Source organism: Capra hircus, chromosome 29 (assembly GCF_001704415.2).
Source record: "Capra hircus breed San Clemente chromosome 29, ASM170441v1, whole genome shotgun sequence".
Lineage (NCBI taxonomy): Eukaryota > Metazoa > Chordata > Mammalia > Artiodactyla > Bovidae > Capra > Capra hircus.
This window is the reverse complement of record NC_030836.1, coordinates 11,355,272-11,382,069: the sequence shown is the minus strand read 5'-3', so window position 1 is coordinate 11,382,069 and position 26,798 is coordinate 11,355,272. Positions and strand designations below refer to the sequence as shown.

At 41.0% G+C, this 26,798-nt stretch overlaps 1 protein-coding gene across 20 annotated transcripts in view; it reads right to left on the bottom strand.

The window, feature by feature from the left end:
* DLG2 (discs large MAGUK scaffold protein 2) overlaps positions 1-26,798 on the bottom strand; it is a 2,364,981-nt gene that overhangs the window by 337,993 nt on the left and 2,000,190 nt on the right. For all 20 annotated transcript variants that reach the window (XM_018042817.1, XM_018042821.1, XM_018042823.1 and 17 more), the window contains one exon: positions 12,758-12,860. In XM_018042817.1, the coding sequence (XP_017898306.1) occupies positions 12,758-12,860 (103 nt within the window). The remainder of the gene's footprint in view (positions 1-12,757; positions 12,861-26,798) is intronic.

Here is a 26,798-nt window from a genome sequence, read left to right as displayed (position 1 = left end):
ATAACGAGCCCGTTGTTGAGGGCTGCGATCTTAGCTGTCATTTATGACGGCCGTCTCCATTCTAGGTATTCCACATCCAGCAACTCTGGGAAGTAAATATGATCATTGCTTTGTAATAGGTGAAGAACTCCAGGCTCAGAAAGGTTGTCAGTCACATAAGTCCTCACAGGTAGTAAGTGGTGAGCCCTCTGCCTGCCTTTATGCCAATCTGGGGCCACAAATATTGTCAGAACTGAACCACAGGCCCAAATCTTCAATAGCCTGAAAAGAGCAACAACAAATTAAAAAAAAAAAGAATAAATATTTTTTTTTCCAATCCTGGATCTACTCCCTGGCCAGGGTCTACTCCAAGACAGTCCTGCTTGTCTGTTCTCAATCACATCTGGTTTCTAAACTTCACGATCCCAGCCGTCTGTGGGCCCTGCCTGACCTGAACACTCCATCTCTGTTTCCCCATCTGGCGTATCCTTTTCTCCTCTCTTCCTTTCTCCCTTCTCTCTCTGGGTATGTGGCACTTGCCCTTCTTTGGATTCTCGATGTTCCTTCCTGGGTATGTGGCACTTGCCCTTCTTTGGATTCTCCATGTTCCTTCCTGGGTATGTGGCACTTGCCCTTCTTTGGATTCTCCATGTTCCTTCCGTCCCTTGCGACGTTTCTCTCCAACCCTCTTGTCACCATGTGAATCTGGCTCCTCTTCCTCTCTCCTGTGACAAGCAGTCTAGTGCAGTGGTTGCTCTGGACTTTCTGACTGAGACTTAACCTTGGTTTTACTCTACTGGTTAGCTGTCTGACCTTGGGAGAACCACTCATGCTTTCTGGGTTTCTGCTTCCTCAGTTGTAAAGGAGTAAATGGAAAAGGTGATAGAACTGATCTCATAGGTTCTTGAGAAGTTTAAATAAGTTAACATATACAGAGATTTCTGGTTTCCTCAGTGGCTCAATGGTAAAGAATCCGCCTGTAATGCAGGAAGTGTAGGAGACGTGGGTTCGATCCCTGGATGGTGAAGATACCTTGGAGGAGGAAATGGCAACCCACTCCAGTATTCTTCCCAGGAAAATCTCATGGACAGAGGAGTCTGGTGAGCTACAGTCCATGGGGTCACAAAGATTTGGACACCACTGAGTGATTGAACACACACCCACATACACACACACGTATATAGTGAGTGCTCCATATAGGCTAGCTTTAATCATTCTCTTTCTTGCAATCATCTTCCTTTTCCTCTCATCAATATTTTCTTATACTTTAGTTGAAATTTAAAAGTGAACAGTTTTTGTAAAATAGATACATTAATTCACTGGCATCATTAATTTTTTTGTTTGGTCTACATTTATTAAATGCCTGCTATGAGTTAGGCACTGTGCTAGGGACCAGGGATATAACAATGAACGGAATATGCTTTATCTTGAGGGGTTTACTCGCCTTGTAACCAGTCAAAAATGCGTTCCCACTGCTAAGCCAACTGAGACAAAGAAGTAGACGATATGCTCTGCTACATTGTCTGTGATATCAAAAGGCTAAAATGCTCAAATGCCCGCCAATATGGGACTGGTTAAATAGATCATGACACTCTCTACAGCAGAATTCTTTGCAGCTATAAAAACATGGAATGAGTTAGCTACTTATAGAAAATATGTCTTTAGCTACTTATAGAAAATATAGCTACTTATAGAAAAAGTATTGTTTGGTGAAAAAGGCAAATTGTAGGAAAAAAATGCTTTGCCATATTTTGACAAAAGGATGCATTCATGTATTTTAGTAAGCCCTTATGTATGTCAGTTGGTTTTGTCACTTACTTTACACCCAGTCTGCCTAGTTCTCTCCACCTATTCTTCAGCTGATCCCACCCTCTTGGTAAATGCTTTTCAACGGGTCCTTCCCCAGCCCCTTCGAGCTCTCTGGTTGGTCTCTATTCAGCAGCCAGATTCATCCTTTTGAGCCGTTAAAAAGAATTCATTTGAATCAGTTCTGATGAGATGGATGAAACTGGAGCCAATTATACAGAGTGAAGTAAGCCAGAAAGAAAAACACCAATACAGTATACTAACACATATATATGGAATTTAGGAAGATGGCAATGACGACCCTGTATGCAAGACAGGAAAAAAGACACAGATGTGTATAACGGACTTTTGGACTCAGAGGGAGGGGGAGAGGGTGGGATGATTTGGGAGAATGGGAATTCTAACATGTATACTGTCATGTAGGAGTTGAATCGCCAGTCCATGTCTGACGTAGGGTGCAGCATGCTTGGGGCTGGTGCATGGGGATGACCCAGAGAGATGTTGTGGGGAGGGAGGTGGGAGGGGGGTTCATGTTTGGGAACACATGTAAGAATTAAAGATTAAAAAAAAAAAAAGATTCATCCTTTTGAAAAGCAAATCTGATTCTGCCAACCTCTAGCTTGAAACCTTTCAACACTGCTGTTTCCAGGAGAAAGAGCCTTCGTGACCTGTGCCCACCCCGTCCCTGCTTCCACCCTCTTGTGCACACAGCTCCTCCCATTTCTCCAGCTTGCTCTCAGTCCTTCCCTCGCACCACCGTCTCCTTCCCAGAGGCGACTTGCACAACTTCCCCTCCTCTTCCTTGGAACTCCTTCCTCGCGCTGCTTTGACAAATTCATACCTACTCATCCTTGAGAGTAAAGAAAATATTATTTGGGGGCGATGCTTCCTTCTTAACCCTCTCTCTCGTTTTTTGCTTGTCTGGGTTTGATCTGGCTTAGTGTACTCTAGGGCTTCCCGGGTGGTGCTAGCTGTCAAGAAATTCTCTGCCATTGCAGGGGACATAAGAGAGGCGGGTTCGATCCTGGGTCGGGAAAATCCTGGGAGGAGGGCATGGCAACTTACTCCAGGATTCTTGCCTGAGAATCCCATGGATAGAGGAGCCCGGAGGGGTATGGTCCACAGGGTCACAAAGAGTCAGATACGACTGAAGTGACTTAGTATGCACACACGCACTGTACTCTAAGGATATACTTGAGTTTCTAGACTCTGAGAGTCTAGATCCAAGTTCTTCTCTTTTTCTAAAGTGACCACCTTATTAGCTTGTATAATAAGCTAACATAACAGTAATATAATCACTAGGGTGATTTTACTTGGCCTCTGTGGGTACATTAGGGAAAGGGCCATGTCTGTTTTGCTCATCATTCTAGCTCTAGCATTCAGGGCAACATGTCACTCATCAGAAGCATTTAATAAACATTAGCTGAATAAAAACTGGATGAATGAATTTTTGTTTTGTTATTCCTTAATTTTTGTAATGCATCAGCAGTTCTTTATTAAGGAAGCAAATTATCCTTAGCAGTGGAAACATGAATATGAGGAAACGCAAAGAGGGAATAAGAGAAGATTATTTTGAACCAAAGCACAGTTTGGATACTTTTGCCTTCTACAGACTTAGTCAATGAGTCTACCAGGAATCCTATTTGGATTAGGAACCTATAGAGCACATTAAAGATGTATACTTTGTATTTCCTAGGCTTGTTTTTGTTCCATGCTGAAGTTGCTATTACTTGCAATTCTGAGAATTTAAGCCATCCTATTTCAGCTTTCTGTGCACTTGATTTCCTGAAATTGATTTTTTTTCATATTACTTTCTTTCAACCTCAATAAATCTGTTTGTAGGCTTGGTATTACAATGTAATTTATTAAGTGGGCAAGATTTAGGCTACAATGAGTCTATAAACAAAGAGACTATGTACAATAAGTTGTTCATCTTGAAACCCCCACAAGCAGTAAGCGCTTCCACTTGAATTACACTTAAAATATTCTTGGAGGGTTCAAATCCTATTAAACACAGAAAGGGAAATTTCCATAGATACAGATCTTTCCCCTTCCCACAAATGGATGAAAGCAGAATATCCATGTTTTAAAATATGTGGAATAAGAGAACATTTAGAAATTACCTGCTTGTAATTATTATTCTTAGATGACAAGTTTCAATTAGAAGACACAATAAACTAACTTTTACAGAATGTCAGCTGGAAAGAGTCTTTAAAATAATCTCTCTAACCATCTTAATTAACAAGCAAGAGAATCAATGTTCAGAAGAGTGATGTGGCTTAAACGTGGTCAATAAAGTATTGGCTGCAGAGTCAGGGAAAGGAGAAGAAAGTTGTATTTTTACATTTGAGGACTGGCTTAAATAAGGGGATAGTCCAAAAGATGTGGGGGTGGACTAGATGGGAACCCAGAATACTGAGTTAAGTTAGGAGGTATTTTAAATCTGTTTTGATTTATATTCTTCATTTTGATGGAGTTAAGTAAGTAAGTATTTTACATCTGTCTTGGTTTATATTCTTCTTTTCATCTCTCGGGAGACAGTTATCTAACATCCTGAAATTTCTTAGCAAATGGGAGGGTTATCTAACAATGACCTATGTGTACTTTGCATTATTTGTATACTGAAGAATGGGATTAAGACTCTTCATTTCTATGTATTCGAGCTGGATGTTTCTAAAGATGAATAAGGATCTTAGAGATGTTTCTGGGTTGTCAAAATGTCTCCAGCAGAAGGATATACTTAGTCTCTTTCAGTACTAGGGAGTGAATGCTTTGTTACCAGATGCCAAGGGATCCGCAAAATCATATAAAATCATTATATAGATAATATATACAAGGATTGACATATTTAAGTATGGAATGAGAGTTGCTATGGAGATGGGAAGAGGGATGATGCAGTGGGAGTAGGCATGACATATAATTATCTTTGTAAATATTTTTAATCCCTTTGAAATGATTTTGGGATATTGTATTCCCAGGATAGAGAATGAGGTCAAGAGGGTTTTTTAAGAGTAGGAAATGGTATCTCCCTTTGTCGTCATTACATTTCTCTAGGTCCAAACTGGGGTATGAACAAGAGAGAGGGATTCAGCATTGCTAATCATTAAAGTATCTGGAGAGAACCTTCTAGTGAATCTGTAGACTCAATTTCCAGGAATCATCTTTTTGGTCATATTTTATAGTCCTATGTGTTAGATGAAGGCTGAGGAGAAAACAAAAGCAACTAGGAGAAGGCTAGAAAAAGGATGCATTGAGGAAACATCCTGGGAGATTTCCACTTGCAGGAGGTGGTAGTATCCATTAGTGGATGTATATGTATATGAGAAAGAGTAGAAGGGAAAGACATGGCTAAGAAGCACAGATTCTAGAGTCATATAAAGTTTTATTTCCTAATATTTTGGTAAAAATTAGAACATACCAACCAGATTAACTAAAACAGATTTCATGTAACATACTTGGAGAAATCGGATATACGGCAACAGACTATCACTAAAGATGAACTGATTAATGATGGAAAGATGGATGGACGGATAAAGGGAGCTCCAGGAAGAATTTAGGATGAGAAAGAGAAAAATCATAATATAGTTGATCTATCTATTGAACTATCAATATTTCCAAATTGGTGGTTATTTTTTAAATTAACAATAATTGTTTATACTTTTAACACACATGCACACACACACATATACACATATAATTTAACTGTGATACATGAACAATGGCAATTATCAACAGTAAACTAGAAAGGAAAGGAAAGTTGTGTACATGAGAAATCCCTGAGATGCCATGATAATTTTTTTTAAATTCCTTTATGTCCTTTTGATCATAATGGCTTATCGGATGATTTCTTGGACTATTAAGCCATCTGTCCTCATGAGCTATTATAGAGATTAAAAGAATTAAGGAATTTACTAGCTGCTCAGCCTTAGTAGCTATGACAGCTTTTATGATATTCTTATCTAGAGGCTAAGCTTCAGCTCCCCTACCTGTGAAACGAAGAAACTGGACAAGATAGTACTAAAGGATTCCTCCAACTCTTTATTTCTGTTTCTCAAGGATTCTGGTTAAACCACACAGAATGCATCAAGTTAGCTAGACTGTGCATTCATTTCTTCTTAAATCATGCAAAAAATGTAAAGGAAAAAGGTTTATGTTAGTGACAAAATGTTCAAGTAATGGAATTTATGCTTCTATATCACCCAAGGTCATTAAAAAAAGATCTAGAATGTCCTAACTGGAGAGTTATTCTGATAAATACCTTACCCATCCTAACTTTTCCTTTTTGTAGGTAAGAAAACTGAGATAAAGATGAATAACTACCACAAGGTCACACAGCTGGAGTTAGGGCTGGTATCAGAATACTGGCCTCGTTGAAGTCAAGAATCCCGCACGGTAATTTTCACTCTAAAGCTCATCTGGAATTTTTCCTAATGATGCTGGTGCAATTGCTGATCAAGACCCACAGCTGGACCTTATGAATCTTGCCTGGGCATTTAAGATGCAGTTATTTGCACTGAGAAAATATTTTGATATGCCACAGCTGCTCATTCATATGCATAAATCTACATAGACACGGGTTTAAATAAAGAAATGTAGCTTACACTGCAAGTAAGCTTCTTGAATGTTGCAAATACTCTCCTTTCTGAGAGCCTTAACGTGTAGAAGTTGCCGATAGTCCTCCAAGGTTAAATTGCCTATTAATTTCAAGTTTTCATCATATGTTTGATCCTACAGAGAAATGCACTATAGTCTCCAATTCTGGTTTAAGCTTGATGACTTAATTCAGAGTGGTTACTTTGAAGATCAGAGTTTCACTTCATGCTAAAAAAGAATATATACTTCCCTGCCCCACCCTGCATGAGCTACATAATTTAAAAGAAGTAAAAAAGATTCTTTAAATTAATTTCTATTTTTTAAATAGTAAGTTACTCAAAGAAAATTTACAGTGATGGCTGAATATGGTTCACCAAGCCATCAGGATGGGATTCAATCTTCCCTTTTCCCGACTCAGTGCTTCTTTAACTCACTTGCAGGAGAGGCCACGAGGCAAGAGAATGAAGTCTGAACAGGTTCACTGTGCCACTGGCGGAGGAGTTCTAGCAAGATTCAGAAACTAGGTTGATAATCTGTATTTGGAAGGGAAGGATAGGCAAAATAGAGGTGACACATGAACTTCTTACACCCCCTGAAGCTTGCTCTGTTTCTAGTAAAACTACTGAGATATGACCGACCATTGAGGGACGCATGTCAGAAACCACACCTTGTGATGTCTCCTTATGTGGCCTTGCCCAGTACTCCTGGTAGGAGTGCCTCCCAATAGTGTCAAGTGGCAATTTTTGCAGAGTCTCCAGGTATTCTAGAGCAGTGCTTCTCAAAGCTTAGTGTATGTACACTAATAACCTGTGGATCTTGATAAAACGCAGATTCTGATTTAGTTAGCTTGGGTTGCGACTCAAGACTGTGCCTTCCTAACAAGCTCTCCGTTTCTATCTACGCTGCTGGTTCACAGGTCATATTTGGTAGACCAAGACTCAAAAATAACTCCTCTCTTCCCGCAGCTTCCTACATGGCTCATTTCATCACTTCTTTTAGTCTCTGCTGTAATACCTTAATAGCAAGAAGACCTTCCCTGCCCACCATATATTTCTCTGTCACTATCAGCCTTACTCTTCTTTCTATTTATTTATACTACTTATCAGCTTCTGAAAAATTTTATATTTATGTGAAAAGGCCACTTTGGTTCACTGATATATCATTTTCCAAGAATGTTGACTGAGGCACAGTAAGTGTTCAGCAAAAAAAAAAAAAAAAATCTATTAACTGAATGAATATGGCCACTCTGCCACAGTCCCATAAACCAGACCACATTTATGAGTGTCCAGGCAATAATCAACTCTGTTCTTTGGGATTTTCCTTTAGGAGCTCAGATGATCCTGTTCAAGAATAAAAGGTTGAGGAAACCAGGCTACTGGCTCCTGAAGTCCCTGCTCACTGGTCGGCACCACCATTGACTTCCTCCTTCCTTTCAGGCTGTTCTGAAGCCCTTGTAATGTCCCCAGCAATGCTCTGAATAGCCAAATTAAAGACAAGGGGATATTGGTGGCTTTCATGGGAAGAGCTTAGCAATTAATTGTCTCCACTTTCGGCTTTATCCAACAATTTATATTCATTTGATTCTCCTAGTGAATATCTGGTGGTTTATTATTTGAACCTCAGTCAGTAACCTCACACTAAAGATAGGTGCTATTATATCAGCAGGAAGGCAATAAATGCTATAAAGGTTTGCCCCAATCTGACCCAGGGGAATGCTATATTAGACTCTTTATGACAAATGTATAATTAGGTTGTAATCAATGCCTCTTTTATTCATCAGTGGTATTAAAGTTGTGTTACCAAGCTCTAAAAAATGTGAGCGCTTTAATTATCTTTTTTTTGTTCTATATTATAGACCAACAGATGTAGATTTTCTGCAGTACAGGATAAAGGGAGTTTATCCACTCGGGTTGCTAACAAAAAGCACCACCTAAAAACAGCATCAACACGAAATGTCCAACCTAAGGATTCATTTACCATTGCTGCATCATATCAAAAGCCATAGGAAATTCATTCAATATTCACTCTGGAAGTATTTCTTAAACATCTGTTATTAATATTTTCCAACACACTAAAGATATATTATACTTCTAAAACAAGTGGAGACACATTTGATAACTCTTTAATAAAGCATAGTCAAATTCATATTGAGCATATTAACATGGGAGATACAATGAGTGGGAGAAGGTTCCTTGCCCTCCAGAAGCTCCTTTGAGTGGAGGAACATGCAAATTCCGCAAGGGACATACCAGGTGTCTGAATGTAAGTCTAGGGAACTCAGAGAAAGAGAAAATCAACAAAAGCTCAGAGAAATAAACATTGATTCACCAGACTAAAGATGGCTTTGTAGTGGAACTGGCATCTGAGGGCCTTCAAGATGAGCAGGAATACTATCGGTTGGAGAGGAGAAAAGGAAATTCCAGGCAGAGAAACCCGCCGGAGCAAAGGCCCATAAACATTACAGTTCAGGACCTAGGTCAGGGACATGGAGCAGTCCCATGAAGCAGAGGGACAGGATGATGGACAGAAAAAGGATGATGCTGGTCAGTGGTAGTGGGGGAAGAGGGCATGGAGATTGGCTGGGATCATATTGTCAAGGGCGAGGAGTTGGGTACAGGCATCTTGGGGTGATATCGTTCAGCATGGTGATTTTGAAAGCAATGAGGAAGATGAGAAGGGTAAGGAAATGTGTGTGCGTGTCTGTATGTGTGTAGGGTGGTAGGGGGCATTATGTTTCTTTTTTTCCAAGTAATGTTGGAGTAATTTCGTTAATTGTATATAGGTAACAAATTTTTATGAGAATTAATTTCTCATATTGCTTAAGTAAAATTTTTTCTGAAGTATCAGATACGTGACCCTTTTAAAAAAAGGATTATTATTATTAAGGTAATACATGCTAATTTCAAAGCAAGCATGTGATACAAATTGGATAAAAAGAAAGTTGGTAGAAACGAATCACAGTCATATACCACCGGAAGAAAATGTTGTATGTGACTCTTTAAATTTGGCTTTAATTCTACCACCTAGAACTAGACATTACATAATATTGACGATGGATAGAGTAATTCACACAACTGGGACCAAGCTCATTTTAAGCAAAAGTAAGTATAACAACTTGGGCCTTACCCGTGCAGTGAAACTTGCCAAGGAAGACATTTATTATTATGTTATGATAATTATAAGTTATTTATCATTATTTCAAAAACTGTGCTAAGTACTATGAAATACGCAGTTGGAAATGGTTTTATATTTTGCATAACACACTTGTTTAGCACATTTTCTGCTTTGAAGCAAAAATGAAAAAATAAAAGTGGTAAAGATGAATCCCTTCAACCTTCAATTACTATTAAGTGAAAACTCAAGTACTGAAGAAGGGCACACTTTTCTTCATTAGTTCAACAACTTGGAAGAAATACCCATTATACAGTACTGAAAAATTTATCTACAAACAAAATACAGGTTTTGGTGTCTGCAACACTTTGATCTCACAGTCATAGGTGGGTATTTTTTCTCCCTGCCCTCTGGAATAGAACTTCCACCCATTTTCTCAAAGTCTGTTTCCATTTTCCCGTTTTCGTGAAGCACTCTTGTGCTGTTCTGGCTCCTGCAGGTTTACTCCTGTGACATCCCATAATTCTCAGAGATGGTACCATGATAATGCAGCTTTAGTCATCTGTCATCAGGAACTGATCTCTATTAAATGTATCTAAGTTTTTTTTTTTTTCTCCTGAATAAGATAATAAAAAAATTTCCTTAAAAACAAAGAACCGGGATGTGGGTAAAAGTGGAATTTTCTGAATATCTACTAATATTTAGCAAGGCATCTAGAATTTTCCTGATAAAATGATTTGAATGTAAGTGAAAAACATATTCCCTGAAAGCCTGATTCTTGACTGTATCACAAGAGATGTCAATAAAATCAGTCTTAGGATGGACACCAGCAATACTGATGCAAATGAAGGGGACTTGGTGAGAATTTCTTAATGGAATCTCATGGCATATTCTTCTTTTCAGTTATTTCTTAAATATGTTGTATAATTTAGATGTCCCTAACTGACCTGAACAACAATCCAGTCAGTTTTCCATTTCAAAAAATAGTTAAATTAAGGTTCAGTTACCCATTAAATTTGCAAAGGGAGAAAAAATGATTGCTTATTGTTGCATTACCACATTTCCAACTGATTTAAAGCCGTGACAAATTAGAATGCAGTTAGACTATTAAAATAGGCAAGTCATTCTGTGAATTCGATTTGTACTTTGGCATTTTGAAATACTAAGCTTCTTGCTGTTATTTGCAGATTTCTTCAGAAGCACTTTAAAAATCGATTTATGTGATTTATAGGACATGTTTTGAACAGGCATCTTGATAAAGTACAGCACAGTATCCGAAGTGAGTTTATTGCTTAAAGGAAACAAAGCTGTAAGGAAGCTTAGGATGAAGATTTATGCTGATAGAACTAGGACATGCTTATTCTTTACTGTAACTTTTAAAGCTTGGAATCATTCTGTTCAAGGTTATTTGAATGACCGTCTTCACCATCAAGAGTTTCTAATTGGTGTAACTATAGTTTGGACCGTTTTATCAATCTGAAGAATTGAGATGAAAATTTTCACGGATATTTATGTCTTGTGTCAGATCATACGGTTTGAGACAAAGAAAACAGCTATCAGTAAAATGAAGAATCTCACGAACAAGCTCTTAATCTATGTGAAGTAGAATTTGTTCATCAAGTTGTGTTAACCCAGATCTTTTCATTTTCTGTTGTACAGTGGAGCTGTTTTACTTTGGAGTTGTTTATTCCTATTAAGGTAGGCGAAGTCGCTCAGTCGTGTCCAACTCTTTGCGACCCCGTGGACTGTAGCCTACCAGGCTCCTCCGTCCATGGGATTCTCCAGGCAAGAATACTGGAGTGGGTTGCCATTTCCTTCTCCAGGGGATCTTCCCGACCCAGGGATCGAACCCAGGTCTCCCACATTGGAGTCAGACGCTTTAACCTCCGAGCTATCAGGGAAGCTTTATTCCTATTAGAAGACATATCTACTAAATTTTAAGAAGTAGAAAAACTTCTCAAAACTGTCTAAAAAGAACACGTTTCCTTGGTGGTGTTGTCTTCCATCTTTGACAAACACAAATCCCCTCTTCCCAGGTGGCTCTCTGGCCATATCTGTGCTAGGCCAATAGAAGAAAGCAATCGATACGCTCTTTTTGGGGCGGGGGCAGTATAACTTAACTGCAAATTCTAAAAGTCAGGCAAAGTGAAAGTAACGTATCGAAATGCATAATGGCAGTTTTCTTTATTCTCTTGTAAAACATGTGGTTGGCCACCATTAATGGTAAAATCTAAGATTCGCAGGAAAGACACAAACCTCTTCCAAACATCAATAGAAAAACTGATGCTAAGAAATAATCATTTGAAAAGGCCAAATAAGCCTCTTCATACCCACATGCACAAAGGCTCTTTCTTGAATGCGCCTTGTACTTTCACATTCACCTGTTAAATTCTCCTCTCTGCTAGCCACATGAACCAAAAACAGCTAACTACGTTTCTTGAAGACAGAACCATATTCCTCTGTTTTTCTGTACAAAGTCTAGTCCACAGTGATATATGTAACTATATTTCCTTAACAAAAGTGAAATTTATATATATATATATATATATATATATATATGTTTGGTAATTTGCTAGGAAATCAACTCCACAATGGGTAACATCCCAATTGTCTCACTGAGCCTCATTCTGATCACAGAAACAGATGTTGAAACAAATTAAAAAAAAACAGGGTTTGCTAATCCAATTTAGAATATTTTATCAAGTCTTAGTTGGCTAATTCAACTCAAGATATCTCACCAAGTCTCAGGGTTTATAGTGATGTATTCCAAAACAAGGGGAAGTATGGCAGAAAAGGCAAAAATAAAATAAAATAAAATAAAATTCCACAACAAGGACATCCAAAAACCATGTTAGTGTTCATAAAAATAAGTCATTGCCACAGGAGAGAAAATGGTCTACTGATCATGGTCTATTTCTATAGATAAGATCTCTCCCCTTGCTTCCTAAATCTTAATTGTTTTTACAGTATCCATTGCTGACCAAAAGTGTATACCAGGTAAGACTGTAAATGAAATAAAGTTGATGCTAGTTGTTATTTGTTTGAATTTGTATTTGCAAACAGGCCTTTATAACTATTAGATTTTTTTCCTTGGAAGATTAAGAGTAACAAAACCTCATGTTCTTTGGACATGAACCACCGATTTTTCACCATAGATTGTTTATAAAAATCGTGTCGGTAGCAACTAGTTAATATCAGTGATCAGAAATGTGGTCACCCATTCACACAGAAACGAATCAGAACAGTCTAAGTTTGAGTTCTCACTGACCTTCAGGTTGATATTGTGCTATGATCGTCACCGTCTGTCCAGCCCCCTTCAGTGCTGCAGCAGCCTGTTCATGGGATGCTCCACGAAGGTCAATGCCGTTCACCTGAAAGAGAGGAAGCCAGAGAATTTTGGTACTTCGTAAGGCATGTTATTCTGATGTGTGCCCAGTTGCTCAGTCGTGTCTGACTCTTTGCAACCCCATGGACAGTAGCCCGCCAGGCTCCTCTGTCCACCGTATTTTCCAGGATAGATCACTAGAGCAGGTTGTCATTTCCTACTCCAGGGGATCTTCCCAACCCAGGTAGACAGAGGGAAAAATTTCCCCAGAGAGGCTGTTTAAGATGATGTTACCTGCCTCAAAACCCTTCATGTCCTACCCAGGCATTGGAATGCTAACTTATCAGATTTCACGCTGTTGATAACTTTAGTTAGCAGAGATGTGAAATTCTACCCAGGGCATTTGTGCCATGGTCTGAGTGGGTTGAAAGTTTTGTCCACCCAAATCCACTAAGATGTTAGTGTGTGCATTTAATATGCTTCTATGAGTTTTGTGGGTTTCTGGGATAGGTAGGAGCCTTCAAAATTAGAAGGAAAATGGGATAATAAAGAAAGACACATGTAATATATGTAGACAAGTATGTGCTGACAGAATAATATATTCATATGAGATTCTGGGGGACAGTGTGTGGAATGGGGCTGGCTGCCTGCCAAATCCCCCCTTTTGGTTCTATGCCTCAACCTGTCATCCTGAGCCTGGTTAGACAGCTCTGAGCCTTGTTCCAAAATAAACTCGACTGCCCCATTTCTTACGTATGATCCCAGAATGAATTGTAACAAAATGAGATAGAGAATTCCGGGAGTTTATGTTGCTCTTACTAACTCCCATTTTGGGACCCAGGCCAAAAGAGAAACAGAGCATTTGAAAAAGAAGCACAAAACTCTGCTGAGAGGGGAAAAAAAAATCCCTCAAGTCAAATTTAATGAGAGGCAGAAGCTAAAATCTTTCTTGAATCAATTCAGTCTAAGCCAACACAATATAATTACTAAGTGCTTTCCAACGTCAGGGCTCTGTGACTGCCCCGATAGGGGGACGGAGGATGGGGAACAAAGGTGAGCAAGACAAGCCCCTAAGAAGCTTTTCTTCTTCAACTGAACACACAGAAAGTCCAGTTTTCTAACCTACCCAGCTGATATTAAAATTCCGTTTCCTTTAACTTATAGGGAAGACGGCTAGGGACCATGAAGAAGAATAAAAGAACTGCTCAGCCCATCTACACATAGAATAGAGAATGTTTTCACTTCTCATCAATCTTCCTCGACGATGAAGGGGTCACGACTGGGAGTGGCCACTGTGTTTCCCTATCAGGCCTGGAACATCTGTAATCTTTAATCTCACATGCTGGGCTTCTCATAAATAACTTTGTTAAAGTCTCCTTACTCACTTTTATAAATTGCCTGGTTTTCTATTCTGGTGAAAGCATTGATCGGCTTTCTGTGCTTACTGAGAGCATCAATGATGCGGTTACACTGGGAAGTGTATTGAGTGAGACTAGGCCTGGCTGGACCATTCTCCTCTAGCTGACGGACAGTCATTATCACTCCTCTGAGCCTCAATTCTCACCTGCTTCAGGGCGAAGGGACTGTGAGGCTCAAGCCTCTCTGAACCATAAAATTTCAGATTTAATCCTTACATAATGACATTCATTTCAGAGACTGTCCAGGCATTGATGAGTCAGAAGTATAACTCAGAGAGCCGGGAGAGACAGAAAAAGTAATCTGATCTTGCCTCCTACCTACGGGAAGCAGAATGCACACGCTTCAAGGGCCAAATCTCTCCTTTTGCAAACAACTAGGGGTAACTTTTTATTAAAAAATAATATATGATCATGGTAATGAAGTCTTATGTTTTAGAAAGGTATTAAAAAAAAGTGAAAAGTCCCCTCACCATTTTCACTCCCAGAGGTAACAACTGTTAGCAGCTTCTTGTGTATGCTTTTTAGAAATCTGCTATATGCATGTGCAAGTGTGTGGGTTTATCTCTATTTGGTTTTGTCTGTGTTTTAATACATTATTGACTTTCTGTTTAAATGGACAGGATCATATTAAATATATAATTCTATAACTTGTTTTTGTTTAGTTTTTCATTTAACAATATATCTTGGACATCACCCATATCGTTTCATGTTGTCTTACCTTTAAGTGGGAGCCTGTATGCAATGGTGTGGATGTACTAGTAATTTTTTAGTAGGATCCCTACTGATGTGGCTAAGTCTGTGTCTCACTTTTTGCACTTAGGAAGGTGTTTCCGAAGGATAAACACTTGGAAATACACTTTCTAAGCTAAAAAGTATATGCATTATTTGTTTCTTTTAGTTTGCTCTTGTACATTTAAAAAATATATATTTACCAAACAAACAGAAACTGATAATGAAGAAAACACAAACAGGCCATAATCTCATTGCCCAGATAATGTATTGAAATAAAATATATAATTAATATTTTACAGTCAGCCCTTCATATCTGTGGGTTGTGCACTGGCAAATTCAACTCACCTCAGATTGAAAATATTTTTTAAAATTTCCAGAAAGTTCCAAAGAGCAAAACTTGAATTTGCCACATACCTGGCAACTATTTACATTGTATTAGGTTTCATAAGTAATCTAGAGATAATTTAAAGTATATGGGAGGATGTGAATAGATTATATGCAATTACTCTACGATTTTAAATAAAGGACTTGATTGTTTGTAGATTTTGGTATCTGTCGGGTTTGGGGATGAGGACTGTCCCTGGAACAACTGAGGGACAACTGTATGTTCATAATGCACGTACAGGAAAATTAAAGCAATATAAAAAGTCTTTTTTTTTAAATAAAATTAAAAAAATTTATTTTTTATAGAACGCTTCCCCTACCTCTTATTATCCTTGCCAAAGGTACCATATTGATGGCTTCTTGTATCCACTACTAATTATTTCTGTTATGAACATAAGCAGGTTCATACAATTATAAATAATTTTACACAAAAGATAATATGTTATATATTGCTTTATAGTTGGTTTTCTTCCATTTACTAACATATCTTGGAGATATGTTGAAGTTATATATTTTTTATATTGAAGTATAGTTGACTTACAATATTATATTAGTTTCAGGGGTACTGCATAGTGATCCATTTTCATAAATTATACTCCACTTAAAGTTATTATAAAATAATGACTGTATTTCCCTGTGCGATACAATTTCTCTTCCTTGCTTATCTACTTTATACATAGTAGTTTGTACCTCTTAGTCCCCAGAGTATTTTTAATTCGTATATTCTTATACGTTATCTCATTCTTCTTAACAGCTGTGGCAGGTTCTATTAGTCAGTGTAAGACAGTTTATCTTACCAGGGCACAGTTGTTGGGTGCTTAGGTTGCTTCACTATTTTGCCATCGTAAACAGAAGGATAAAGGGTAATAGGGTTACATTCTGATAGCTATTGCCAAGTTGTCTCCAAAAATATAAACTCCCACAAAAAATGCATGATTGGCCGCTTCCTCAACACTCTTGTAAAAACTGCTCATACCCCAACATTTGACCGTGGTTATTCTGATAGGTAAACAATTATATTTTAAATTTTATATTTCTTCACTTATGAGGTTAAACATCTTTTCATATGTTCGTTGGTTATTTAAATTTCTTTTTCTATAAAATGCTTGCTCATTTATTTTGCCTTTTTTTTTCATTGTTTGGATAGTTTACACTTTAAAAAATTTATCTGTATATTAAGAATGTTAAAAAAAGAATATTAGTTCTTCATCTCAGATAACTATTGCAAATATTCTTACTAGTGTTGTATTTGTATTATTTATTATTGCATTTTTAAATATTTAAACTTTTTCCTTGTCTTCTACTTCTTGCCAAACTGAAGTTTTAAATGTGTTACATAGTCACATTTGTTTTTCCTTTTGAGCTTTTGGGCTTTGTATTATATCTTTCCTTCTCTGATATATATTAAACAAATTATCCACGTTTTCTTCTAGTAAAACCCTGGTTTAATTTTTAGCTATTTAGTCATTGATCTTCTAGAATATATTTTAGTATTTGATGTGAGAACCAGGCAAACACACCCTTTTTTGAGGCCTTTCCTTTACAGCATCAGCCGTCTACATCTTCTAGTATTCTAACCATCCTGTGATGTTTTCTCAGTTAGTACACTAAGGAGGCATGAGCAAATGGGGAGGAAAAAGGGATTTGGAGTCAGAACTAGGTTTGAATCCTGAGTACACCATTTGTAGGTAAAAGTAACTTGGGAAAGTCATTTAACTTCTTTAAACCTCAGCATCCTTACCTGCAAAATGGATATAATATCTACCTACCTATCAGGACTGTCACATGTAGTAAATGAGACAATAATTGTTGAGCCCTTAACACAGAAGCTAGCACAAATTGGCATTCAGGAAGTAGTATCTATCATGCTGTGAGTTTTTCTTCAAAGAACTGTGATGTAAGTGAGGAAATAAAACCTAATGGAAACAAATGAATACAGAATATAATGTATGGGTTACTTCATGGTTTTCCTTTCTTTTTCTTCTTTTTTTAAAAAAAACATAGAAGTTCAGGGGCTTCCCTGGTGGCACAGTGGTAAAGAATCCTCCCGCCGATGCAGGAAACACGGGTTTGATCCCTGGTCTGGAAAGATCTCACATGCCACACAGCAACTGAGCCCGTATGCCACAAGTACTGAGCTTGTGCCCTAAACCCTGGGCACCACAGCTGCTGAGCCCATGTGAACAGCTACTGAAGCCCGCGTGCCCGAGCGCCCGTGCTGCACAAGAGAAGCCGCCGCAGCGGGAAGCCTGCACACCGCGGCTGGAGAGTAGTCCCTGCTCGCCACAACTAGAGAGAAGCCTGAGCAGCAGTGAAGACCCAGCACAGCCGAACCAGCCAACCAGCCACGTAGTAGATGCAGTCCTCAGGTTTGGGGAACAGTTACTAATGAAAGGAACACAGCATTTCAGCTGGAAGAGGTGCCCATCCATCCGGCGCTTACACATTAGAGACGGTCTCCACAGGGGACTGAACCTGCCCTGGGTCCTGTCAGAGTTAGCACAGGGTTAGCGACAGCCCAGAGTTTCCCTTGCCTAGCCCAGACTGCTTTCCGCTGTAGCAGGTGTAACTTACCATGTGCGTGTGCTTGTTTTCCACTGGGTGAGTAATAATCAAATCCTATTTGATGATTACATTCACCCTGGACATAATTCTCGGTTGTAAAGCATTTGATGCTGCTGTTGTTCAGTTCAGTTCAGTCGCTCAGTCGTGTCCAACTCTGCAACCCCATGGACTGCAGCATGCCAGGCCTCCTTGTCCATCACCAACTCCCAGAGTTTACTCAAACTCATGTCCATTGAGTCGGTGATGCCATCCAACCATCTCATCCTCTGCTGACCCCTTCTCCTCCTGCCTGCAATCTTCCCCAGCATCAGGGTCTTTTCTAATAAGTCAGTTCTTCGCATCAGGTGGCCAAAGTATTGGAGTTTCAGCTTCTGCATCAGTCCTTTCAATGAATATTCAGGAATGATTTCCTTTAGGATAGACTGATTTCCTTTAGGCAGTCCAAGGGACTCTCAAGAGTCTTCTCCAACACCACAGTTCAAAAGCATTAATTCTTTGGTGCTCAGAGTTCTTTATAGTCCAACTCTCACATCCATACATGACTACTAGAAAAAACTACAGCTTTGACTAGATGGATCTTTGTTGGCAAAAGTAATGCCCTTGCTTTTTAATATGCTGTCTAGGTTGGTCAATAGCTTTTCTTCCAAGAAGTAAGTGTCTTTTAATTTCATGGCTGCAGTCACCATCTGCAGTGATTTTGGAGCCCCCAAAAATAAAGTCTCTCACTATTTTCACTGTTTCCCCATCTGTTTGCCAAGAAGTAATGGGACCAGATGCCATGATCTTTGTTTTCTCAATGTTGAGCTTTTTCACTCTCCTCTTTCACTTTCATCAAGAGGCTCTTTAGTTCTTCTTCACTTTCTGCTTTAAGGGTGGTATCATCTGCATATCTGAGGTTATTGATATTTCTCCCAGCAGTCCTGATTCCAGCTTGTGCTTCATCCATCCCAGTGATTCTCATGATGTACTCTGCATATAAGTTAAATAAGCAGGGTGACATATACAGCCTTGACATACTCCTTTCCCGATTTGGAACCAGTTTTGTTCTTCCATGTCCAGTTCTAACTGCTGCTTCTTGACCTGCATACAGATTTCTCAAGAGGCAGGTCAGGTGGTCTGGTATTCCCAACTCTTAAAGAATTTTCCACAGTTTGTTTTGATCCACACAGTCAAAGGCTTTGGCATAGTCGATAAAGCAGAAGTAGATATTTTTCTGGAACTCTTGCTTTTTCAATGATCCAACGGATGTTGGCAATTTGATCTCTGGTTCCTCTGACTTTTCTAAATCTAGCCTGAACATCTGGAAGTTCACGGTTCACATACTGCTGAAGCCTGGCTTGGAGAATTTTGAGCATTACTTTACTAGCACGTGAGATGAGTGCAATTGTGCAGTAGTTTGAAAATTCTTTGGCATTGCCTTTCTTTGGGATTGGAATGAAAACTGACCTTTTCCAGTCCTGTGGCCACTTCTGAGTTTTCCAAATTTGCTGGCATATTGAATGCAGCACTTCACAGCATTATATTTTAGGATTTGAGATAGCTCAACTGGAATTCCATCACCTCTACTAGCTTTGTTGGTAGTGATGCTTCCTAAGGCCCACTTGACTTCACATTCCAAGATGTCTGGCTCTAGGTGAGTGATCACACAATCATGATTATCTGGGTCATGAAGATCTTTTTTGTATAGTTCTGTATTCTTCTGTTCTTCTGTATACTTCCCTGGTGGCTCAGACGGTGGCGTCTGCCTACAATGCGGGAGACCCGGGTTCATTCCCTGGGTCGGGAAGATCTCCTGGAGAAGGAAATGGCAACCCACTTCAGTATTCTTGCCTGGAAAGTCCCATGGATGGTGGAACCTGGTAGGCTACAATCCATGGGGTCGCAAAGAGTCGGACACGACTGAGCAACTTCACTTTCTTGTTACCTCTTCTTAATTTCTTCTGCTTCTGTTAGGTCCATACCATTTCTGTCCTTTATTGTGCCCATCTTTGCATGAAATGTTCCCTTGGTATCTCTGATTTTCTTGAAGTGATCTCTAGTCTCTGTTACCCTGCTGCTGTTACCCTTAGCAATACCACATTGCCTGTGTCCCTGTGGATTTTCCTCCAGGTTTTAGCAAACATGCTTCCTCCAATCATCAAGATTTTCAAGGTCACTTTGATTCTTATTTCTGTCTCTGAGGTTTGACTTTGTATTAGTAATCTTTGTTCAAATAACATTTTCAGAGGCATTCAAAAACAATTTACATTATTGGCATGACATTTTAAAATACCAAGTGTGACACAGTCTCACATATTTATTATTTATATTTTCCTAGTCCAGTTTTAATTTTCTCTTCTTAAAGCATGGACTGGGAAATTGGATGCCATTCATTTTTATAGAGATTAAAATGATAATCATTGATAACAGCATCAAGAAAGCTCATATATATATATATATGAGACATTTACATATTATCTTGTTTAATTCTCAGGAGGCTGGGATTATTTTTCCAACTTTACAAATAAGAAAACAGAGCTCAAAGAGAAGCACTAACTTGTTCAAAGTTAAATAGTTGAAAGAGGTTAAGGATTTAAAACAGACTACCTAAAACTCTTGAACGCTTAACTACCAATGCCTACTGTTTTCCTTTAGTAACCTGTCCATTTCTGGGGATCTATGCCTACAAGATTCTGGTTCTGAAACTTGACGTTCAAGCTTCCTGAGACAGAAGCACATAACTGGATGTGGCTGGTTGACTCTACAGTAGCCCCAACAACCTGATTTCGACATTGTTGCTCAGTCCCTGAGTCTTGTCTGACTCTTTGCTGCCCCAGGGACTGGAGCATGCTAGGCTTCATGTCCTTCACTGTCTCCTGGAGTTTGCTGAAATTCACGTCCACTGAGTTGGTGATGCCATCCAGCCATCTCATCTTCTGTTGCTCCTTCTCCTGCTCTCAATCTTTCCCACATCAAGGTCTTTTCCAATGAGTCGGCTCGTTGCATCAGGTGGCCAAAATATTGAAGCTTCAACATCAGTCCTTCCAACTGGAAGGTGAATTCTGATGCTGAAGCTGCTCAGCCTTCTTTATGGTCCAACTCTCACATTCATACATGACTACTGGAAAAACCATAGCTCTGACTATATGGAGCTTCAGCTTCAGCATCAGTCCTTCCAATGAATATTCAGGGTTGATTTCCTTTAGGATTGACTGACTGGTTTGATCTCCTTGCAGTCCAAGGGACTCTCAAGAGTCTTCTCCAGCACTACAATTCAAAAGCATAAGTCCTTCAGTGCTCAGCCTTCTTTACTGTTCAACTCTCACATCCGTACATGATTACTGGGAAAACCATAGCTTTGACCTTTGTCAGCAAAGTGATGTCTGCTTTTTAATATGCTGTCTAGGTATGGTCCAACTTATAATGATCAGATCATATAGGACAGAAGCAAAATATGTAGGCTAGAAAATTCCACACATTGCCATCTCCTTATCTAAACAACTGTCATTAAATCATAGAAAACAATTCTATTTGTTATGATATCTTTTTTACAACTATGTTGGTGATGGATAGAAATTTAATGCTTCTAGTTGATTTAAGCAGTTGTAGGATTTTTTTGTTTATCTCTTTGTTTGTTCAGATGATAATGTGAAGGCAAATGGTGGACCATACTCAGAGTCAAGCTTTTTCTTTCTGTTTTTAAAAGATGAGCACTACTTGCATTTCATCCATGAAGACCACCGGCCTGGGGTTCCATGGAGTCCCTGAATAAATGATTCCAGGTTTTCCTGAGATATTTATTTCTTAGTATTATACAAAGAAGGATATCAGAATAAGAATTTTTAAAATGGGAAGAGCTTTCGCGACCCTCATGGACCCCTGATGTATGACGTATAGCTTTAAGCTGATTCAACCACATTGTTCTCCCACCACGCTGACCTTTTTCATTTCTCTGATTCAGACATTTCTGTATCCCTGCTCATGCTTTTTTTCCTACTGAGAACAAAATGTTTTTATCTCTTCCTGACCCAGAAGACTTCTCCGAGTCCTTAAAGATTCAGTCTGTAGAGCTTTTGATCTCTCTGTCAAATCTGAGTAAGAGCCTTGCTGGGTATTCTTGGTTGTAGGTGTTCCCCTGTCATCAAATACATTTAAATACATCATGCCACTCTCTCTGGCTAGCAGAGTTCCTGCTGAAAAATCAACTCATAGCCCTATGAGAACTCCTTTGTATGTTACTCATTGCTTCCTTTGTTGCTGTTGGGCTTCCCAGGTAGTACAGTGGTAAAGAATCCGCCTGCCAATGCAGGAGATTTGGATTCAATCCCTGGGTCGGGAAGATCCCCTGGAGTAGGCAATGGCAACCCACTCCAGTATTCTTGCCTGGGAAATCCCATGGAGTAGAGAAGCTTGGTGGGCTACAGTCCATGGGGTTGCAAAGAGTCAGATACGCAGACTCACCCTGGCAGGCAGAGCTAGTTCTTGGAGTCTGGCGGCAGAGCCCAGGGATCCCCACCCTCATTTAGGATCATTGGTGGGGAGGATGGCCATTTCCTGACACAGTTGGGTATTGGCCCAGTGTGTCCAGAAGGTCATTGGCCTGCTAATGGGCAGGGCAGAGCCCAGCTGGAGCCAAGGTAGGATCTGGCTTGCATTGTGGGATGGTATTTTCTTGCTGTCTGCTGCCCAGCTGGTCTACAGGTTTGTGCAGGCTTCCTGGGCAGGAGGGGCTGGTGCCTACTTATAGGTTGTCGGGGCTTCCTTGGTGGCGCAGGTGGTAAAGAATCAGCCTGCAAAGCAGGAGACTCAGGTTTGATTCCTGCAATGGAAGAGATGCAGAAGACTCAGGTTCAGTCCCTGGGCTGGGAAGGTCCCCTGGAGGAGGAAATGGCAACCGACTCCAGTGTTCTTGCCTGGAAAGTCCCACGGACAAAGGAGCCTGGTGGGCTACAGTCCATGGGATTGCAGTCAGACACAATTTAGCAACTGAGCTCCAGGCACAGGCACTGCTGATGGGTGGGGCCATGTTCTTGCTCAGAAAGGTTGTTTGGCCTGAGGCGCCCCAGCACGGACACCTGCAGGCTGTTGGGCGGGGCTGGATCTTGGCACTAATGAGCTGGAGGGAGGGTCCCACCTAGTCCCACCTCCGCCGCACTGATGCCTGGGTGGATGCACTCCCAAGCATGGCTGCCAAGAGCCCCTGGCCCCAAGGAGAGCCAGGCAGTGCCCCTCTCTTCTCAGAGAGACTCTCCAAGACCAGCAGGTAGGTCTGACCCAGGCTCCTATCAAATGACTGTTTTTCCCTTGAGTGTGCCCTTTGAGGATGGAGCCTCTATTTCCCCAGTCGTGTGGGGCTCCTGCAGTTAAGCCCCACTGGCCTTCAAAGCCAAATGCTGTGGGAGAAGGTGAGGGTGGGATGATTTGAGAGAATAGCACTGAAACATGTATATTACCATATGTGAAATAGATCGCCAGTCCAGGTTCAATGCATGAGACAGGGTGCTCAGGGCCGGTGCACTGGGATGACCCAGAGGGATGGGATGGGGAGGGAGGTGGGAGGGGGGTTCAGGATGGGGAACACATGTATACCCATGGCTGATTCGTGTTGATGTATGGTGAAAGCCACTACAATATAATTAGCCTCCAATTAAAATAAACTAATTAAAAAGCCAAATGCTCTGAGAGCTCGGCCCCCCTGATGTCAGAGGGGCCCCCCTACCATGCAGGAGAGCCTGCTGTGTGGGGCTCGGGGCTGTCACTCCTGTGGGAGAACAACAATACGAGTTTTCTCCAGTTTGTGGGTCACCCATGCTGGGGGGTGGAGGGATTTGACTGTATCGTGAGTCTCCCACTCCTGCCTCTAAGCTTGTGGTTTCGCCACGTCTTTAGTTGTAGAAAATCTGTTCTCGTCGTAGGTTCCAGTCTTTGTCACTGACGGTTGTTCTGCAGACAGTTGTGGCTTTGTGTGCTTGAGAGGGGAGGGGAGCTCGGGGACTTTTCGGCCCGGCCACCTCTCCCCTGAGATGCGCCTGCTGGACTCGAGGAACGTGCTCACTTGTGAGCTCCTGAAGGTAGGAGCTTGTTGTGTTGGAACTTTAGTCTCTGCATGTTGTTGTTTAGTTGCTAAACATGTCCTACTCTTTGCGACCCCATGGACTGCAGCACGCCAGGCCTCCCTGTCCCTCACTATCTCCTGGAGTTTGTGGGTGTGTGATAACTCCAAGAGGGGAGTGACTGAATAAGCAAGTGAGTGAATACCATACTCTCACTACATTATCTTAGGCAAATAATCAGCCAAGTTGATTTGACACTGCATCACCTGATGAACTCACTATCTTTCAGGAAAATCCATTTGGGGTCAGCTGTAGTGAGCAAAAAAAAAAAAAAAAAAAAGTTCTTTGTGCTGAATCTAAATAATCTTGCTGGTATGTTTCGCTTTCTGGTTTTCGTTCTAACCGCTAGGGGAAAAAAAGCAAAACTGAGGAGTGAAAGTCATTTGGTCGTGTCCGACTCTTTGCGACCCCGTGGACTGTAGAATAGGGGAGTGGGTCGCCTCTGCCTTCTGAGGGCTCACCAAACATTCTGCCTTTTCTGTGACTGCTGCTTTCCCATGGTCCTCTTTCTCAAATGTGAAGATGGTTTTTCCTTTTGTAGGTCAAATGACCTCATTCCCTTCTACTTCCCTCCCTATCATTCTCACCAAGTGGCCATTTGTTTCTGCTTGCATACCCCCAGTGACAGGGAGTTCTCTTTTTCTAGTCTGTGCCACTTTGAGATGGCTCTTTTGAGTATTACTTCTAGCATCTTATTGTGATTTAATGCCTCATCCGAGACTCAGCCGAGTGTAGGTGAGGTCAATTATGGCGAAATGGATGCTTTTACTCTATTGCTTTGATGCGCACCTGGTGTAGTAGCTGCCGCTGGGCTTCTCAGGTGGCCCTGATGCTAGAGACTCTGCCAGTTCAGGAGATGCAAGGACGTGAGTTTGAGCCCTCGGTTGGGGAAAGCCCCTGTGTAGTATCTCCAGCTAAACACAGTGCTGATAAAACATCCATTTCTTTAAAATATCCACTTTTGTCATTTCCTTTTCCCACCTAAGGGAAGGGCTGAACTAGAGTAACACGTAGCCATCGTCAAGCAGTCTCTCACTTGGTGGAGGGCAGTGACAGGTAAGGACACAGTTCAGCACCGAGTGGTTACGTGCTAGGATAGGATGAAGTCAGAATGCTCTGGGACCCAGAGGAGGGGCCCTGCTGAGGTATAAGGAGGCATATAAAGGTTTTCTGGAGGAAGTGGCATCAAGAAATGAGATCTGAATGAATTATCTGGGTGAAGATGGGCTGGGGTGTCCACAGAGGACTGCGGAGAGAGGCATGGGCAGAGGAATGGCAAGAGTGTTCCAGACAGAGAGGGAGACACACGCGAGGATCTGGAGGTGACAGCGGCTGGCACATCTGAGGCAAAGAAAGTAGTAGTTACTAAAGGGCAGAGAGGAGAGGCGGGATAAATGAACGGGATGTTGTTGTTTAGCTGCTAAGTCATTCTGACTCTTTTGAGACCCCATGTAGCCCACCAGGCTCCTCTGTCCATGGGATTCCCCAGGCAAGAATACAGGAGTGGGTTGCCATTTCCTTCTCCAGGGGATCTTCCCCCCACCCAGAGATCTAACCCAGGTCTCCTGCATTGCAGGCGGATTCTTTACCGTCTGAGCCTCCAGGGAAGCCCAAGTGAGGGTGGTGATGATGATAAAGAGGAAGATGGTGGTAGTGGCCAGTGGTCCAGTGGTTAGGGCTCTGTGCTTCCACTGCAGGGGGCACGGATTTGATTCCCGGTTGAGGAGCTAAGATACTGCATGCAATGCGGTGAGGCAAAAAATACCAAGATGGTAGTGGTGATAAGTCATACATATATACTTGCTCTGTGGCAGGCACTGTTCTAAGCGTTTCCTATGTATCGATTTCCTTTACCCTCATAAGAGCTCTATGAAGTAAGAACACATAAGAAAGTGAAGCGTTAGTCACTTAGTCATGTCCAACTCTTTGCAACCCCATGAACTGTAGCCTGCCAGGTTCCTCCGTCCATGGAATTCTCCAGACAAGAATACTGGAGTGGGTTGCCACTCATTCCCTTCTCTAGGGGATCTCCCCAACCCGCTTCAGGCGAATTCTTTACTGTCTGAGCCACCAGGGAAGCCTAAGGACACGTAAGTGCCGATTTAATAGAGCAGGGGCCAGTAACCCCCTGTGAAGAACCGGGCTGCACAGCAGGCGGTGAGTGGAGGGGTTAGACTGCAGCTCTCCAGCTCTCATATTACCCTCCAACCTTCTGTGGAAAGACTGCCTTCCAGGAAGCCTGTCTCCTGTGCCAAAAAGGTTGGGGACCACTGTAACAGAAGACACTGGGGCAAAGGCAGATTCAATACTTGCCCAAGGTTTCACTGCTACTGAATGGCAAAGCCAGGAATTAAACCCAGGCATCCAGTTTAAGGGTCAGCATTCCTAACCATGATACATTACGTGAATTTACAGTTGATCTTGACTGAAATGGGAAGCTTAGAATTGAGGAATGTTCTTTCACCGTCACTCCTGTCCCCCCGGAGTGCTTGCAGCCAGAGAGAACACAGACAATGTTCTAGATGCATGCGCATCGCCTGCTCCACTAAGGGTCTCCAGGTTGAACTAACCCCTTTGCAGATGCCTCTCAGAAGGCATCACTGCTCATGGCTGCTGAAGTTTTCCATCCCAACTCCTGTCGTCCACCTGCTCTGAAAGCAGTCCTGGGAAGAAGGACACTGGGTTTAGATTTGGGAAGGCCACGATTCCAATCTTGGTCCCGTGATTTACCATTTCTGTGACCCTGGGTAAATTACTTAATTCCTTTGAGCTTCAGTTCCCTCATATGCAACT